The sequence below is a fragment of the Nerophis lumbriciformis genome, linkage group LG10 (assembly GCF_033978685.3).
Source record: "Nerophis lumbriciformis linkage group LG10, RoL_Nlum_v2.1, whole genome shotgun sequence".
NCBI classification, from domain to species: Eukaryota; Metazoa; Chordata; class Actinopteri; order Syngnathiformes; family Syngnathidae; genus Nerophis; species Nerophis lumbriciformis.
The window spans coordinates 13,512,700-13,533,191 of NC_084557.2; the positions used below are offsets into that span (position 1 = coordinate 13,512,700).

The 20,492-nt window shown below is 42.3% G+C and overlaps 1 protein-coding gene across 3 annotated transcripts in view; it reads right to left on the bottom strand.

The window, feature by feature from the left end:
* Positions 1-20,492, bottom strand: part of ccnd2a (cyclin D2, a) — a 57,881-nt gene that overhangs the window by 23,587 nt on the left and 13,802 nt on the right. For all 3 annotated transcript variants that reach the window (XM_061970214.1, XM_061970213.1, XM_061970215.2), the window contains exon 3: positions 17,173-17,332. In XM_061970214.1, coding sequence (XP_061826198.1) covers positions 17,173-17,332 — 160 coding nt within the window. The remainder of the gene's footprint in view (positions 1-17,172; positions 17,333-20,492) is intronic.

The following is a 20,492-nucleotide window of genomic DNA, read 5'->3' on the forward strand; positions in this document are numbered from 1 at the left end:
CATGAGATCGACAGGCGGATCGGTGCAGCGTCTTCAGTAATGCGGACGCTGTATCGATCCGATGTGGTGAAGAAGGAGCTGAGCCGGAAGGCAAAGCTCTCAATTTACCGGTCGATCTACGTTCCCATCCTCACCTATGGTCATGAGCTTTGGGTTATGACCGAAAGGACAAGATCACGGGTACAAGCGGCCGAAATGAGTTTCCTCCGCCGGGTGGCGGGGCTCTCCCTTAGAGATAGGGTGAGAAGCTCTGCCATCCGGGGGGAGCTCAAAGTAAAGCCGCTGCTCCTCCACATCGAGAGGAGCCAGATGAGGTGGTTCGGGCATCTGGTCAGTATGCCACCCGAACGCCTCCCTAGGGAGGTGTTTAGGGCACGTCCGACCGGTAGGAGGCCGCGGGGAAGACCCAGGACACGTTGGGAAGACTATGTCTCCCGGCTGGCCTGGGAACGCCTCGGGGTCCCACAGGAAGAGCTGGACGAAGTGGCTGGTGAGAGGGAAGTCTGGGCTTCCCTGCTTAGGCTGCTGCCCCCGCGACCCGACCTAGGATAAGCGGAAGAAGATGGATGGATGGATGGATGGATATATTATATTTGTATATAATATAATTTTGATGTTAAAGGTCTAAAAACATTATGTAGAACGTCCGGTGGGCTAGATTGAAAATCTTAATGGGCTACTTCGACACATATTGGTCATCTCCAACCGTGCACTTTTAGTTCGAATAAGTACGGCATGAAAAAAGAAGTCTGTTTTGCTACTTTAAACAAGGACTTAAAGTGGCTACAACTGTCCATTTACTCGAGGATTATGTATTTAGCTGGCGCCGTATAAAAATGTCCGCTTTGAATGAATATGCTCCCCCCCCCAAAAAGAGTACAGGCATGTGGTTTCCCGGAGACAATACTGTATGATTCGGTAATCTAGTTGATAAATAATCCTTCAATTGCACCCAGTCCCGACGCAGCGCTCGCTAATGACCAGCAGCCTGGATAATGAGGGTTCACTCGACTTGTAAAGGGGCTGAAAAGCCGCCCCGCCCCACCCCCTCTCCCAAGACCCATCCTCCCGCCTCCCTTCGCCCCCCCCCGCCCAGGCCGTCCCCTTTTCTTCCATCTCCTGAGTAAATCGTGTGCTCCCTGAAAAAGCCCCACAGCGCTTGGAAAGGGAGGAATAAAGAGGCTCAGTGCCGCTGCCAATGCTCACTGCTGTAGGTCCTTTTTCCACGTGTGGTCACAGGCGTGCGTCTCAAAGACCAATAACCTTGTTAGCTCCCCTCACTGTCATTCATAATGCAAATGAGACAGCTTGTGAACGGGCCAGGAGCCCGAAAAGGCAAGACGACTGGCACAGAGGCGTGAGGAAGGGGAGGGCAGCGAGGGAGCGTAGCACCATTCTCTCAAGACGTCTTGCTCAACTTCTACCTTTCTTTTTGGGGGGGGAAAGGCCCCGCCAAACGACACACATGCCCCCGGTCTTTGTCACGACAACAGTTATTGGCGGCCCTCCTATCTGTTAGCATATTAATAGAGTGGCGGGAAGGCAGAAGAGTGCGACTCCATTGTCCGGAGTCATCACCCTCATTCCACCCGATTGAGAGACGTTCCCCTGTTTGCTGATAGCAATTCAGCCAGACGGACCGGACAAAGAGCGTGGCCGCGCGGAGGAGGGGGGGACGGAGGGGTCAGGGGGGTCGGCGGCGAGAGGAAGATGAAGACGGAGGGACGGCGGCGGGGAGAAAAGACGGGAAGGCGGTGGGCGTGGTGGGAGAGCGTTGGGGTGGTTGACATCTCCGCCGCACATCACTCCCGAGTCTGTGTCCGAACCCTTGTGAGGTTTTCGAAGGAAGAAAAGAGTGACCCCCTCACCTCCTACCCTCCCCCACACACACTCTGTTCCTCGGCCACCTATGGACCGGGGGCTGGGGGGAGACATTAACATACCGCCATATTCAATTGCAAAGCAAACGGCATGCGATGGCTTCTGAAGGAGACTTCCCTGCCTTCTCCTGGAATCAAAGAGGGTGGGCCCTTTGATAGCCCCCTCGCTGCCTTTTTATCATGCAGAGCCAGGCGCTTTCTCATCTTGCGGGCTCCGTGTTGACAAATAAATGAACTTATTATACACCCCTGTGTTCGCCGCTGGGCCGCCGCCAAGAGGGCCGATTTATTAAAGGCGCCCTCGAGCCAAGAGGAAAGAGCGCACAAAGACCCTCCGCATTACATCACTGCTGTAATAGCACGACTTTCTCCAGGGGGGTAGAAGGACAAAGACATACAGGGATTTACTGCATGTGCGATGTGAGCGCGGACTGACAGGCGAGGGGCACACACCTCACAGGCAAGGAATGATATACACACGCACCACCCACAGGGGGGCACAGATGTAGGTTTGGAGCAGCAGCGAGCAGAGTTTTTTTCACCCTCCAGACAAGACAACAAACAAGGACGCGCACGTGCAGCCCCGACACTCCTGGCCCCGGTCTTCAGCGAGAAAAGCTCGTATTTTAAGGAGCGGCTCATTGATATTCTTGCTGAGGGTAAACCGTGTTATGTAGCCGAGTGGGGACGCCTGCGACGGAAAGCTCTGTGTAAGCGGCGGCTGCCCGGTCTGGCTCGCACGCCTCTCGGCGCCTTCAATGGCCCTTTCTCCTCGCTGTCGCCAACTCACTGGAACGCCGTCGTCTCTCCGGCCTGCCCCGGTCACGTGGTCCGCCGCCCTACACGGCACACTCCGTGTGGGTGGCGGCGATGTATAGACTTGCGCATTAATTCACGCCAGAGAGTTGAACAACGGCCAAATAAAGTGGAAGAAAACCCAAAGTCTCCTCTCCGGTTTTTTCCAATGCAATAAAAGCTCCAACTCGTTTTCATTGCAGTTATGGCTGCCCTCATAGGGAATATTATACATATGTGTGTGTATTATCGCCTCATATTTATTATAATTTGACAATAACGTCCTTTGAAATCATAAGTTAAGGTAAAAAAAAAAATCGGATGATATCGGCTTGCAGTGTTTTGGGGGCCAAATTTTCAGAAAACTATGGACTGGTGGGCTGGGCTCCTCCCTTCATTTTTAGTCTTACTTTGTATATTCCAGAAAACCAGTGTCCTCTACAGTAGACGTTTGATTTGTGTCTATTTTTTTGTACCGTGTAGGGCCGCGGCAATGTATGCGCATTAGACTTGTACGTTAATTCACGCCAGAGAGTTGAACAACGGCCAAATAAAGTGGAAGAAATTCCCCAAAGTCTCCTCTCTGGTTTTTTCCAATGCAATAAAAAGGTCCAACTCGTTTTCATTGCAGTTATGGCCGCCCTCGGAGGGAATATTATACATATGTGCATGTATTATTGCGTCATATTTATTATCATTAGATGATAACGTCCTTTGAAATCATAAGTTAAGGTAAAAAAATACAAATCGGATGATATCGGCTTGCACGTAAAACAGTGTTTTGGGGCCCACATTTTCATAAAGCTAAGGACTGGTGGGCTGGACTTCATTATTAGTCTTACTTTGTATATTCCAGAAAACCAGGGGTGTCAAACGTACGGCCTGTGGGCCGGATCACGCCAGGTTTTATGCGGCCCGAGAGATGAGTTTGCTAAGTATAAAATTGAGCTGAAATTGTTTAATGAAAGAAACTGCTGATCTAAATGTGTCCACTGGGTGTCGCAATAACAACTCTGTTGGGCAAGCAAATGCTTGATACCTGGGCCAAGCAAGAGGTACGCAGTAAAGCGCATATAGCTATGGTAATGCGTGGCCGTGGTTCCTCCCCTCGAACAAATGAAACGTAAAACCTGCAGTTTTAAGTCTTCTGCTTCGAACGCATTATTCTTTGACATCCTCAATGCCCATAAATGTCTCTGTCAAAAATGAGAAAAGTGAGTGTAACTCAACCATCTTCAACAGTTTCTACCTCCGTTTGTTGAGTTAGCACAGGCTTAATACCTGGACATGACAAATGAGGTATTTGACATGTAGAAGTTTGTTATTTATTCTGTTCAATCCCAGATAGGCTGTGACTTCATGTTTATCGGCTTTGTAGATACACTGATACAAAGTCTAAGTTTGTTGTGTTTTTCAGACCGCTCACATTTTTTTCCCTCAGAATTTGAAGTGTTTTGTCAAAAGGATTATTTGTATATTTTCAGAATGTGCTTGTTCTATTTTTGGCCAAAGTAAAACAAAAGAAAATCTGAATGTCTCTTTTTTTTTTTAAATTATCATGCCATGATTTTACCAGATTTCCCCACATGTGGCCCCTGAGCTAAAATGAGTTTGACACCTCTGCATTAGACGTTTGATTTGTGTCTATTTTGTTGTACTGTGTAGGGCGGAGGCGATGTCTGCGCATTAGACTTGTGCATTAATTCACGCCAGAGTTCAACAACAGCCATATAATGTGGAAGAAAACCCAAAAGTCTCCTCTCCGGTTTTTTCCAATGCAATAAAAGGTCCAACTCGTTTACATTGCAGTTATGGCGGCTCTCGGAGGGAATATTATACATATGTGCATGTATTATCGCCTCATATTTATTATCATTTGATGATAACGTCCTTTGAAATCATAAGTTAAGGCATACTTGCCAACCTTGAGACCTCCGATTTCGGGAGGTGGGGGGGTGGGTGGGGGCGTGGTTGGGGGTGGGGCGGGGCGTGGTTAAGAGGGGAGGAGTATATTGACAGCTAGAATTCACCAAGTCAAGTATTTCATACATATATATATATATATATATATATATATATATATATATATCCTGAAAATATGCAAACAAAACTGTGTTTGGATAATTAATACTTCAAACTTGCATAAATAAATATTAAGGAATATAACATAACTTGGCTTCTGAGAGCTTCAAAATGTAATGAATAAAATGCTAAAGTTGTTGATAAACAAGCAATTATTTTAATAATTAAATATGGTCATATTAAATGAATTATTATGATAATTTAAAATTAATTATTTCAAATTTGTTTATTTTAATGTATAATTATATGGCTGGATGTAATAAGGACTCATAAAAAATAAAAATACAATTAATTTTGATGTTTTTAGCAAAATATAGTAAAAATGTATTTCGTTTTTTTTTTTTAAATTAATAAATATATTTATTTTTAGGTAAGATAAACATAATAATACAATTTATCTCTAGTCTGGATGATGTAGTTCTTGTCACCCTGTTGTCCTCCCATTGTGAAAAAAGGCTGTCCTCACTCAGGTCCGCATGGAGCTGGAGGGGGCGTGGCCTCCAGCTCCGGCTGAAAATCGGGAGATTTTCGGGAGAATATTTGTCCCGGGAGGTTTTCGGGAGAGGCGCTGAATTTCGGGAGTCTCCCGGAAAATTCGGGAGGGTTGGCAAGTATGAGTTAAGGTAAAAAAAAAAATCGGATGATATCAGCTTGCATGTAAAACAGTGTTTTGCGGGCCAAATTTTTATAAAGCTAAGGACTAGTGGGCTGGACTCCTCCCTTCATTATTAGTTTTACTTTGTATATTCCAGAAAACCAGTGTCCTCTACAGTAGACATTTGATTTGGGCCTATTTACTTTGTGTATTGTACTTACAGAAGCGGCCTGCTGTTTTCAAGGTCATTCTGCATTAAAGCTATAATCAAAGACCATCTGTGTAAGTGTTTATAAGAATCTTTTTGAACTGAACTCCGCCAGTTGAATATCCCAAATGGTGAAAACAAGAGGACCTCAAATGAAACCATGAGGAACACCACTAGTATAACTAAAGAAGTTGAACAAATAACTACTGACTGCATCTGAAGTACACAAGCTACAGCAGGTGTCAAACTCATTTTAGCTCAGGGGCCACATGGAGGAAAATCTATTCCCGGGTGGGCCGGACTGGTAAAATCATGGCATGATCACTAAAAAATAAAGACACATTCAGATTGTTTTTGTTTTTTGTTTTACTTTGGCCAAAAATAGAACAAGCACATTCTGAAAATGTACAAATCACAAATAATCATTTTGACAAAACACTTCAAATTCACAGGGGAAAAAAACGTGCGGGGTTTGAAAAACACAACGAACTTAGACTTCGTCTAAGTGTATCTACAAAGCCGATAAACATGAAGTCACAGCCTTATCTGGGATTGAACAGAATAAATAAACTTCTACATGTCAAACACCTCATTTGTCATGTCCAGGTATTAAGCCTGTGCTAACTCAACAAACGGCGGTAGAAACTGTTCAAGATGGTTGAGTTACACTCACTTTTCTCATTTTTGACAGAGACATTTAGGGGCAACGAGGATGTCAAAGAACAATGCGTTCGAAGCAAAAGACCTAAAACCGCAGGTTTTGCGTTTCATTTGTTCGAGGGGAGGAGCTACAGCCACGCATTACCGTAGCTATATGCGATTTACGGCGTACCTCTTGCTTGGTCCCGGTAGCAAGCGTTTGCTTGCCCAACAGAGTTGTTATTGCGACACCCAGTGGACACATTTAGATCAGCAGTTTCTTTCATTAAACAATTTCAGCTCAATTGTATACTTAGCAAACTCATCTTGCGGGCCGCTTATAACTGGTTCGCGAGCCTGATCTGGCCCACGGGCCGTACCTTTGACACCCCTGAGCTACAGCAACAACTTAGATACATAAATCATGTCACAAAAATAGTGGAACTTCCAAAAAGGAGAGGACTAAAAGGGGTGCCTTGAGGAACGCCTCAGTTATGTAAATCACATATTATGACCATAGTGTTCTATGTTTGCTAGCAGTGTTAAATGTCAATGCAAGGATCTGCCAATGTGTTTAGAGTGGTCCAAGTTCCTTTATACAACAGGAGCACTCTAGTGTTTTTAGGAATTTACTGCAAGGGGGCCGGTATGGTGTCATTCCCAGTTGAATAGCCCTGAACAATTACCACTCCACTTCAATCGAAACCATACTTGCCAACCTTGAGACCTCCGATTTCGGGAGGTGGGGGCGGGGGGGCGGGGGGGCGTGGTTAAGAGGGGAGGAATATATTTACAGCTAGAATTCACTAAGTCAAGTATTTCATATTATATATATATATATATATATACATACACACATATATATATACACATACATATACATATATATATATATACACACAAGAAATACTTGACTTTCAGTGAATTCTAGCTATAAATATATATTTATTTTATTATATATATATATATATATATATATATATATATATATATATATATATATATATATATATATATATATAAAATAAATACTTGAATTTCAGTGTTCATTTATTTACACATATACACACGCATAACACTCATCTACTCATTGTTGAGTTAAGGGTTGAATTGTCCATCCTTGTTCTATTCTCTGTCACTATTTTTCTAACCATGCTGATGATGCATTGCTGTGTGACACGCACAAAAGTGCTTTCATCAAATGCACTAGATGGCAGTATTGTCCTGTTTAAGAGTGTCACAACATTGCTGTTTACGGCAGACAAACTGCTTTACGGTAGACGTGACTGCTGTTGTGTGTTGTTGCCGCGCTGGGTCTGGGAGGACGTTACCTGAGTCCGCCTGAATTTTGGGAGATTTTCGGGAGAAAATTTGTCCCGGGAGGTTTTCGAGAGAGGCGTTGAATTTCGGGAGTCTCCCGGAAAATCCGGGAGGGTTGGCAAGTATGATCGAAACACAGCATAAATCTGTCACATTGTTAATAATAAATAGGTTAATGTTTTTCATACCTACCATTGCTCTCGGTCTGACTTTTTCACTTGGTCCGTTTAAATGCACCATAATAGAAAACAACAAATTTGTGCTGATACTGTATCAGATTAATGTCGATATTGACCAATAATAAAGCATCCCCTGTTGGTATCGTATTAAAGGGGAAAGGTTGTACCGAGAGGTATTTGGGTATATTAGCATTTATTTTTTGAGAACAGAAAAATGTTTGAAATATCATGTTGCATTATCAGCTAATGGGCGACTTGTCCAGGGTGTACACCGCCTCCCGCCCGATTGTAGCTGAGATAGGCTCCAGCGCCCCCCACGACCCCGAAGGGAATAAGCGGTAGAAAATGGATGGATGAATGGATTATCAGCTAATTCTAAAGTTTAGAAGATATACATTTGCATGGACATCTTTTTTTCTGTCAAAAGTGAAACACATTTAGCAATATAGATGAAGTGCGTTACTGACACGCATTATTTCCAGGCTTCCATGGGCCATGTAAAATGATCAGGCGGGCCAGATTGGAGTTTGACACATGTGCTATAAATCTAAGGATTACTGACCATTGTTAGCAAAAAAAAAGTACTAATTAAGGTGCTAACTAAACATCATTATGGGATTAGCTCCCAAATTTAAACCTATTAGCACTAATGCAAAACAGCTTGGAATAACAATATGGTTTATGGGAAGCTACTTAAAAGCGTCATCATCCTTCATGATGCACAAGAACAAAAAGACCCCCCATCTCTGAGACACTGCAACAACAGAAATCCCCTGGGATTATGTCACTGTAATTAATATGTGATAGTGTAGTAGCTTCCATCTCATTTGACATCACACCCATTAAGGAATATTTTACAATAAAATGATTCCACATGGCAACGGGTTTAAATTAGTGAAATATTTTTTACAATTTATACAATTTGACTACTGTGACATAATTTGATTAATAGGCCAAAACAAAAAAACAGAGTAAACCCTATTTTATTGCTGTTAATTGGTTCCGGTCCCGACAATGGTAAATTAATCGCCGTTAAATTGGAATTATTAATTATAAATAAATCATTTTCATAGCTAGAGCATGAAAAAAAACTGCTAAAATACAGTTTTTATCATTATGAAAGCACTCTAGAGAACACCCACATAATCCCCTTTCCACTCGAACTGAATGCTGCCTGACGCTGAGCCAATCAGTGACCACGATACTGAACAGTGTTGTCTGATTGGTTTGGTCTCATCTAGTGACCAATACTACTGTAGTATTGAGATTTCTTAGTTCATTAAGCATTTCTATGGTTGTAAATGCTTAACCTTGGACAAAAATACGTAGAATATGCTAAACAAATAAATACCATCCATCCCATCCATCCATCTTCTTCCGCTTATCCGAGGTCGGGTCGCGGGGGGAGCAGCCTAAGCAGGGAAGCCCAGACTTCCCTCTCCCCAGCCACTTCGTCCAGCTCCTCCCGGGGGATCCCGAGGCGTTCCCAGGCCAGCCGGGAGACATAGTCTTCCCAACGTGTCCTGGGTCTTCCCCGTGGCCTCCTACCGGTCGGACGTGCCCTAAACACCTCCCTAGGGAGGCGCTCGGGTGGCATCCTGACCAGATGCCCGAACCACCTCATCTGGCTCCTCTCGATGTGGAGGAGCAGCGGCTTTACTTTGAGCTCCCCCCGGATGACAGAGCTTCTCACCCTATCTCTAAGGGAGAGCCCCGCCACCCGGCGGAGGAAACTCATTTCGGCCGCTTGTACCCGTGATCTTGTCCTTTCGGTCATAACCCAAAGCTCATGACCATAGGTGAGGATGGGAACGTAGATCGACCGGTAAATTGAGAGCTTTGCCTTCCGGCTCAGCTCCTTCTTCACTACAACGGATCGATACAGCGTCCGCATTACTGAAGACGCCGCACCGATCCGCCTGTCGATCTCACGATCCACTCTTCCCCCACTCGGAGTCTTGTTCACAAATAAATACACTCAGAAAAAATCTGCAATGTCGTCAAGCCGCAAATTTCGATGTGCGATGTGGCAAAGGACCACGCTACATATTTTATATGTTTGTCCAGGGCTGGAGTTGATTGAGAAGAGATTTGAGGGGGAAACATCCAGTATTTTTATGCCCTTTGACTTAGACAAACTGTATTGATCCACAAGGGAAATTGTTCCTTAAATGTTCTTCTCCGCCCCTTCATCTTTGTGCCGGCACGGCATCCCCGGCGCTTTTTCCGTTGTTCCACGGGAATGTCCGGCCGCGATCCCCATAGCGATGGCAAGGAGAGCGCAAACAGCTCCTCACGTGTGTAAATAAACTGATCAACTGATCAAAGCCAAACACAAAACGGCCCGAAAAGAAAAAGAAAAGTAACAAAAACACACAAAAGCGACCAAGAACCATAATTAGTGTTTTTTGGAAAAGATAAGTGAGAAAAGTTAAGAATAATACCAAAAATAAAGTAAAATGAAGGCAAAGGAGCTACTGTGACTTGTATGTCCTGTTTGGCTTTGGGGTATTACTGAATAATAGCCAGTGTGTCATACACCTGTTCATTTTAAATGCAATCTTTAAAAATACATTTAACATGAGAGAACATTCTTAGGAAAAATATATGTGTAATGGTGGCCAAAATAAAGCAACAAATTACTGAAAGGACAAAAAGTCATCCTTAGTCACCTTTGGGTTAAACTTGGTAAAGCAGCAACATCCGAAGATAAATTCTTGTTGCGCTTCTGCCGTGAGTCAGCTTGCCACAAGATTTCCAGCGGGTTGCTGATGGAGGAGAACTCAGGACATGCCGCTGTGTGATTCACCCACTTTCACACTGCCGGTTGCAGGCTACTTCCTGCTTCATCTGCTGCCAATACGGCCGCACCGGACATGATCGCACGTATCAGTGATGTGAGGATAATTGGTCGGAGGAGGCGGCTAATTTGTTCAGGCTGTGACGCATCCAGCACTTTAACTTTCATGATGGCAAACACTAGTAAGGACGGTTTCATTGACCACATCTGAGATGAATCAGTCATTTTAGCCGGAACTGATGAGCGTCGCCATGCCGACGCCATTCTGGTCCGGTGATATTGGCATGAAAATGGGAATGAATCACTGAAAAGTATCTCCTCTGTTGCATGTTCACCCACACCAGGCCTGGGAAATTATTTTGCTTCGGGGGGCCAAATTTAGAGAAAAAAAATGTGTCTGGGGGCCTGTATATCTATTTTTAGGAACACTAATACAAAACCTCACAATAATGTCTGAATGCTAAAAACGTTATGACAGACCGCCTTAAAAAACGGAATGGAATTTAAATTTTTTTTTTACTGAATGAGACACCCAGAATGTACATGAAAATAAAGAATGTGGGATTTACAATATTAACTATGAGCGATAAAACACTGAATATTGACAACATATGATTGTCACACCCCCTCTCGATTGACATATTTTACAATCAAGCGAAACGCAACAAAAATGCAACAAACAGCGAAATATGAACGCGAAGCGAAAAAAACAACTATCTTATATAACTGATATATCACTAAGCTTTAGAACTTTGTTGTAAAAATCTCCTTTTGCGTCTGTCCCTGCGACTTAGATTACCATAGTAACTAATTAGATTACCATAGTAACTAGTATATCATACAAAAGCGCAGATTCAAACAATTGAAATACTTTGTATAGTTCTAAACTCACGGTCATTTGAAAACATCACTGCACATCATAATGGCAGCTACAGTTTCCATCTTAAAGATCTAAAAAAAATATTTGGGAATGTCCGGCGGGCCAGATTGAAAAGCCCCCGGTCCCTAATTTGCCCAGGTCTGATTCCTAAACTTTTCAAATTAAAACACTTTCGATCATCCATTAATGAGACCGGCCTAAAGCTGAAAGTTGAACACTATTTACGCAATATTCCAACTAGTTCCTTGTTCTCTTTTATTAGAAAACAATTGTTTGAGCAAAACAAAATCAATAGTACATCATCTATAAACGAAAAGTACTATCTACTATTTATTTAAATCCTTTAGTTTTTGCACTCAAAGGCTTCTAATTAGTCTGCTGACGTATGCAGTAACATACTGTCTCATTCTATTATTTTGTCAAAATTATGAGGGACAAGCTGTAAAAAACAATGATTAATCCACTTGTTCATTTACTGTTAATATCTGGTTATTTTCCGTTGGAAACATGTTCTATCTACACTTCTGTTAAAATGTAATAATCACTTATTCTTCTGTTGTTTGGATGCTTTACATTAGTTTTGGATGACATCACAAATTTAGGTATCGATCCGATACCAAGTAGATACAGGATCATACATTGGTCATATTCAAAGTCCTCATGTGTCCAGGGACATATTTCCTGAGTTTATAAATATAATATGAATTTTTAAAAAAGGAAAATATTTTTTGTGACGATAAAAAATATCCATGTAATCATAGTAGTATCGACTAGATACGCTATTGTACTTGGTATCATTACAGCGGATGTCAGGTGTAGATCCACCCATGGCATTTGTTTACATTCAGGCGCGCTGGCTTTTCTTAGCAGTGACGCCGGTGAGCTACGGTGTGTAGTGAAGCATGTTTAGCTATTCCTCGTCCTGCAGGGATGATACTTGTAAGAAACTCACTTTATTCGTCGCCATGGTGGCAAGGATTAGTGATTTAGAAGTAGCTAAAACACTGCCGACTGTGGATGGATGTTCGCTGCTAGCTAGTTAGCCATGTCTTAAAGCACATCTTCCTGAGGGCGTTTCAGTGTTATAATTTCACCTTTATCGTCAGTTTTTAAGCCAAAATGCGTCCGTTCTCCCTTTTCTGTCTACACACTGTGTCTGCTTGTAAGTACTCTGTGATTGTGTGCTGCCGAACGTGCTCCTCTGCTCGTAAAACCAGCAATGTCATGCCGTCATGCCCGGAACCGGTACTTTTCAAACAAAGTATAGTACCGTTTTTGATTCATTAGTACCGCGATACTATACCAGTACCGGTATACCGTACAACCCTAGTGCAAACTAAACAGAAGATGAGCAGTAAACAATACGTACACCTACTGATCCCTAGGGAAATTCAAACCTGGTACAGATTCGGTCTGTGCAGCTAACCAGGTAACGATCAAGTTACTTCCCAGTTCAAAGTGGCTTCCGAGTAATCAAAAACCATTCAGGACTTGAAGAGCTTGTTCTGCGCCACTTGAACCGCTTGTTAGAACTTCCCGGGACAATGAGCGCTCTCTCATGGCCGACATGAATCGATCAACATGGACGACCGTCATTCCATGCATACCGTTAAAGAGTATGGAGTGTTGATTAGTGGTTCATTAATCCCCGCCAATATGGCGAGAAGATGCAGCTCAATAACCGCGACAGACAGTTTGGGGTGCATCTGTCTGCCCCGTGCACCCAGTCTATTCTCCCGCTTTACCCCAATTGAATAAGAATAGGCGAGGAAGCCGGGAGTGCTTGGTGTGCGTGTGTAGGAATGGAGGTTCATAATCTCCCTTAATGAGCTTGTTTCTGGGCTATTATCCGGCAGCCTGCCTGAGGGAAAGGCCGGTGTTTCCTATCAAGTGGCCCAGCGGCGCTGACCCTCGCACGGCTCTGCATATGAAATGCGAGGGCTGAGTCTTTTGTCTCCCCTCTCCCAGTCTCGAGCTGAGCTCCTTAGTGCATTTGCATAGTCCTGAATGGAGCAGCCAGTGTTATTAATTAATACAGAGCCAGCCTACGCCACCTGACAAAAACCCACCGAGTGGCCTGAACGGAACTGTTTCATCAAAAGCGAGCAGCTATTAGGAACGATGGGCCTTAGTCTCCACTTCTCTTGAAAACGGAGCGCCGTGGCTTTAAGTTTTCTTTTTCATGAGACGGGCGGTGGGAGGGAACGAAAACGGGGGAAGGCCACAGGTGACCCCGTTGTCAACCGTCTTGCAAATGTAAATCCTCTTCTTCCGCCGTCTTTGCCTCCTCAACACCACTCAGAGGACGTTCCCCCCCGGAAGATTCTCACCAGATAAGGCGAGATTTACGTCTGGGAACGCTGCGCGAAACAGGGTTTCGAATTCCCAGAGATCTCGAGATGCACCGAATTGTTGACTCACTCGCGCTCTTCTCCTGCCCCGTCTTGCCCTCGCGGCGTCGTGTTTGCAGAGTGCATTCACAGATAAATGGCCTGCTGCTAATCCGGCGCTATCTGCGGAAAAGTCTCTCTCCAAAGACACAATGTCAGGAGGAATCGGCTCGTAAATTCACTTCCACTCCCTCAATGAAGCCATTACGGACAAAGTGCATGCTGAGTCTTTCACAACGTTGCTTTGAGAATAGGTACTATCACTGACATGCTGTCATTACACAAGAATCTACAGGGAGCGTGGGTGAGTCACTCGGAAAGACTTGTTTTTTTTCTTTCTCTCCCAACATAACCTTTAGAAATTAGCATTTTCTCACATTTTTTAAAGATCAACCGCACAAAAAATGCTTCTATCGTTTCCAAACCGTGCATACGCTTCTCTGAGTGATGTCAGGACAAGGAGCTGTTTCCCATGAGGGATTGCGGTGTGGGGGCGGTGGGTGCATTCCATTCTGAGGCCTGCACAAAAAAGAAGCCATTGGTGGCAAGAGGCGTCAAGGCAGAGGGAACGACCAAAAGTCGTCATTAATATTAATACGTCGCTCCTCGGGAGCCAGATTGGAGCAAAAGAGAGAATCTCCACATGGGAAAGATATCATGTCCTCCAGCTGTGGGGTGGGGAGGCGTGAGAAGTTAAGAGGGAAGGAGATATGAAAACACGCCGTCTGGGATTTGGCAGAAAACCTCTCTGCACCTCCGTCTCCAGATCAAGTTAAAGCCTGCGACTCGCTTGATGTTTGATCTTGTGGGAACGATTCACCTCAAGAGCAGAGAGACAATGGCCCGCCGAGCCTCCACCCCTGCGCATCTCGTCCCTCGACCCCGCGCGACATGGGAATGCCCCTCAACCAGCCCAGGGTGCTTTGAAGTGTCACTGGATGCTACTGACAGGCCTCCAACGCGGCGCGCACATACCAGACCGCGACGTGACAGATGATGGAGGCGGCTTTAAAAACGTCTTCCATGACACAAGCTTAACTCGGAATATTTTCACGCTGTAGGTAATGCATCTCACTTAAGTTACTTCAGGCCTCGGAGCTGAGCTGTACTTTGATACGGAGCTCAGAGAAGAATGCTTGCAACATGGGAAAAGTATGCTGCGTCTTTTCCACCACACGGCTAGGGCTCGACACCGCTCCGTTTTTCACTTCAAAATAATCTATCAATAGGCCTGGGCCAATAGGCAATAAATCAATTAGCCGATGAACTCGATAACTTCATCTCTCGCTTTCAAACAGGGTGCATGAGGGTTCACTTTGCGCCTCGCTCTCAGCGACTGTGCTCGTTTGTTCAATAGCAGAATTAAATGAACAGAGTGAACTCTCTAGACCAGGGGTCCCCAAACTACGGCCCGAAGGAAGTCCCAAGTTAAAATAAAAACATAAATACATTTTTTTGGATTATTATTTTCTCAAATCCATTTTCTACCACTTGTTACTCTCGGGTTCTCCTAGCCGCTCAGGCAAATCATATCGTCTAAAAATGCATTTTACCCAAATATATATATATATATATATATAAGGGCTGCAACAACTAATCGATTAAATCGATTATAAAAATAGTTGGCGATTAATTTAGTCATCGATTCGTTGGATCTATGCTATGCGCATGCGCAGAGGCTACTTGTTTTTTTTAAATAAACCTTTATTTATAAACTGCAACATTTACAAACAGCTGAGAAACAATAATCAAAATAAGTATGGTGCCAGTATGCTGTTTTCCCCCCCAATAAAATACTAAAAAGGATAGAAATGTAGTTTGTCTCTTTTATCCGATTATTAATCGATTAATCGAAGTAATAATCGACAGATTAATCGATTATCAAATTAGTTGTTAGTTGCAGCCCTAATATATATATATATATATATATATATATATAGAGAGAGAGAGAGAGCCCCCAATGTGGCCCCCAAGTCGAAAAGTTTGGAGACCCCTGCTCTAGACAGTCATCCACAATCTGTGTCTCTGTGGGTGGAGGCGGGAAGATCAGCCTACTAACACAGAATGCATGCAAGTCATTCTTCGCTAGTGAGAAAAACGAATAACGAAAGAAGTTGAGCCTATTGACACAGAAAAAGCCAGTATGCCGAATTTGTTGGGAAAAAAACAAAACACCTGACCCAAAATGGGGGAGAAAAATTGCACTTCACGAAGTTCAATATCCATTGAAGTGCAATTGAGTGTCCATTTTATTTTCAGTGTTCGTTTACTTAATTCGGATAATTACAGGTTCTCGACATTCCAATTAAAATGGTAAAAAATACTAAAGAGAAATAAAAATTGCATCTGAGAGAAACACTTGCATCATCATCATCATATATCAATCAATCAAACTTTGTTTATAAAACGCTTTTCATACATAAAAGAAATGCAACGCAAAGTGCCTTACAAAGTTAAAAACAATACCATAGCCCCCATTATCGCATACGTACGCACGGACACAGATACCAAACACAAACATACGCACACACAACATGCACACATATGCATCTATATGGACACATGACTGAGTACAGAGGAGACATGTGAGTAAACACTATCACGGGAGCCATCTGCACCAGGAAGTCATCAGACCATGGCCACCAGGACGCTGACACAAAAGCGCCGCCACAAGCACAACCGATAACCCCTGAGGCAGATGGCTCATCTGAGTAACGTTGGGGGCGGGAACACACACAAAAAAAACACATTATATAAGCACTTTTGAAATTAACATTGCAGTAAATTACTTGCATGCATAATCTAAATAAACTTTGAAAAAGACTGAAATATTTTGACACATACAATTGTATTGTCAGAATGCCATCCAGCAACATTTTTTTCAAATCTTTCACTTGAATGGACTTACATATTCGTCACATGCAGTTTTATCTCAAGTCATTTCCATTTGGCCATGCTCCTCACTCATCTTTGCACTGACTGTAAAGCAGCCTGCTTTCAGTAAGTAAAGTCAAAATAAATTGTGCAATTAGTCTGCGTTTCTACATAATCAATGCGATCATGTTCCGTGATAAATCGCATGAGTTAAAGCGTTTACTTTGACAGCCCTGTTATTGTGATAACATTATTGCGTGATTTGCTCTCAAAATAATGCTAACAATAACGGCCCAGGCCAACCGTGACACACTAACAACAACTATTTTCATTTAACAGGAGGATAGAGACATTTTCTGCTGCGCATCAGCAAAATCTACAGTGACAAATCTGCTCCACCGTGGTTTCACTCAAATGGTATCAGCTGGGCCAATGGAAAAATGGTGCAAGTGGGTACCGTGCAGTGGAAAAGGGGCACAAGCATTGTTTGCAACAAAGAAAACACCGGAATGAATCAATGTGGACCTTACCTGTGGCACAGAGGGCGATGAAGGTCTGGACATGTTTGCGTATAAGAGTCTGTTTATCCTCGGGCAGCGGCAGCCTCCTCACTATGTGCTCGATGAAGTCGTTCGGCGTCACTGCCGCCAAATTCCACTTCAACTTCCCCAACACCACCAGTTCCCATTCCTGGAGCAAAGGAGACACAAGAGATTGTGAGACGACGAGGAAGAAACGACGCAAGCACGCATTGCAGTGTTGATGTGAAGTTTGCACAATTTGCAGTTGCTCAAACGAAAGTTTCAGCTCTGCAGGATTTTATTTTGAGGCCCGCGTTACAAATAATTTTCACTAGGGAAATAACGGTATCGAAATGTCGCGGTACGATATTATCTCGGTATTAAGGCCACGGTGCGAGATTATTGTGGTATTTGTTTTAAAAAAAAGACAACTTAAAATGCTATAGTCAAGTGTGTAAAATGAAGTGGTAGGAATGTTTAGGATAAACACATTTCCTGTATTTGAACACAAATACAATGCTCAAATGTTTTATTGATTGAAACTTTTATTAGTAGATTGCACAGTACAGTACACATTCCGTACAATTGACCACTAAATGGTAACACCCGAATAAGTTTTTCAACTTGTTTAAGTCGTGGTCCACGTTAATCATTTCATTACTACAAACTAGGGTCGTCCCGATACCAATATTTTGGTACCGGTACCAAAATGTATTTTGATATATTTTAGATACTTTTCTAATAAAAAGGGGACCACAAAAAACGGCATTGTCTTTATTTTAACAAAAAAATCTTACAGTACTTTAAACAAATGTTATTGCAATTTTGTAATAATAAATAAATAATTAAATAAAATAGTGAATATACGAGACAACTTTTCTTTTATTAGTAAGTAAGCAAACAAAATTAGTCTGCTGACATATGCAGTAACATATTGTGTCATTTTCCATTCTATTATTTTGTCAACATTATTATGAACAAGTGGTAGAAAATATTAATCTACTTGTTCATTTACTGTTAATATCTGCTTACTTTCTCTTTAAACATGTTCTATCTACACTTCTGTTAAAATGTAATAATCAATTATTCTTCTGTTATTTGGATGCTTTACATTAGTTTTAGATGATACCACAAATTTAGGTATCGATCCCATACCAAGTAGTTACAGGATCATACATTGGCCATAATTTAAGTCCTCATGTGTCCACGGACGTATTTCCTGAGTGTATAAACATAATATGAATTTTTAAAAAAGGAAAAAAAATGTAACAACAAAAAATATCGCTGTAATGATAGTAGTATCGACGAGATACGGTCCTGTACTTGGCATCATTACAGTGGATGTCAGGTGTAGATCCACCCATCGTGTTTGTTTACATTGTGACGCCGGTGAGCTACGTTGTGTAGTGAAGCATGTTTAGCTATTCCTCGTCCTGCAGGGATGATACTTGTAAGAAACTTACTTTATTTGTCACCGTGGAGACGAGGATTAGTGATTTAGAAGTAGCTAAAACACTACACGTTAGTTAGTTCTATTAGTTCAAGTTTTTATTCACAATACCATATAACAAATACAATAGTAGTAAAATATCATCATTTAAAGATGTTGGTACGTGAAAGGGTCCCCCAAATAAGCTAGAAGAAGCTTTTGACAGGGGGTCCAGAGGATAGAATATACATGAAATGATGGAATGATGGAACATGGTAGCAAGTACAACAACAAAAAACAAAACAAAAAACAACGCTATATGATTAACACAAGATAATAGTACTAAAGCAAGCATACACATACATACATACATTCATTCAACCATGCAAATCCCAACAGTAGTCTACCCTACATGAGGCATTAAATATAGGTGGTTAATAGATAAGTTTTTAGTTTATTTTTGAAGTTGGAGAATGGATACAGCATCTTGAGGCTCTCATTAAGCCGGTTCCAAATCTTTGGTCCCCTGCATACAACACTTCGAGCGGTACAATCCAGTAAACGATGTTTCCCTGATATCAAATCTAAGTTACGAGTGTTGTGGGCATGCTGGGGATGGTAGATAGGAACCAAGCTACAGAGCCTTAAATTCAGCCTGTAAATGACTTGATAGGTTAAACAAGCATTTTGATAAATATTGAACTCTGTCAGTCTTAAGAGATGATAATTATGGAATAGATGTCGAGTGGGGGCATTAAACTTGGACCATGACAGGGCCCGTATAATTTTCTTTTGCATAGATTCTAATTTGTGGAGGTAGGTAGGGAAGGTGTTACACCAGATGACATTACAGTAGTTTAGATGTGGTTCAAAGAGAGTTTTATATAGTGTGAGTAGAGCATAAAGAGGAAGATAATGACGAAGGTGAAAGAACAGGCCAACATATTTGGATAATTTGTTTAACAGATGGCTAATGTGACATTTGAAATTGAGGTATTCGTCAATGATGACCCCCAGGAATTTTGTGGAGTACACTCTCTGTATTTCCTGCCCATTGATGTTGATATGGCAGTGCTCAGTATTTGTCCGGTTTTTATTAGAACGAAATAGAATAAAATTTGTTTTATTTACATTAAGTGAGAGCTTATTGCATTTGAACCAGGAATCTACTTTCACAAGCTCTGAGTTGACAGTTACTTGCAGATCGTGTAGGCTCCTGTGTGAGGTAAACAAATTTGTATCGTCAGCAAAAATTATTTTATGAAAAGTTTCGGAGGAGTTTACAAAATCATTTATGTATAGGATAAAAAGGAGAGGCCCCAAGATGGATCCCTGGGGAACCCCATAATTTATGGTCATACAGGGTGAATTGTGATCATTGACGCATACACATTGCTGCCTTCCGTATAGGTAAGAGCGGAACCAATCGAGAGGTACCCCTCTGACACCATAGTGATATAGTTTATACAATAAGATCTCAAAGTCTATTGTGTCAAAGGCCTTGGATAGATCCAAAAAAATGCCAATACCGCATTTTCCTTCTTCAATACAGTCATTGACCTTTTCCAAAAGGTCGAGTATAGCCATACAGGTGGTGCTTTTTTTACGAAAACCATATTGGGAGGGGACAAGGATATTTAGTTTTTCCAGAAAGCCATTCAGTCGGTTATAGACCACTTTCTCAAATATTTTTGAAAATGTTGGTAAAATTGAAATTGGCCTATAATTGTTCATATTATTTTTATCACCTGATTTAAAAATTGGGATTATTTTTGCCACTTTGGACATTTTGGGTACAATGCCAGCACTAAGTGACAGGTTTATACAGTGACAGAGAGGATTTATGATCACATTTGCTATGGCTTTCAAGATTTTGCTACATATCCCGTCCACTCCAGCT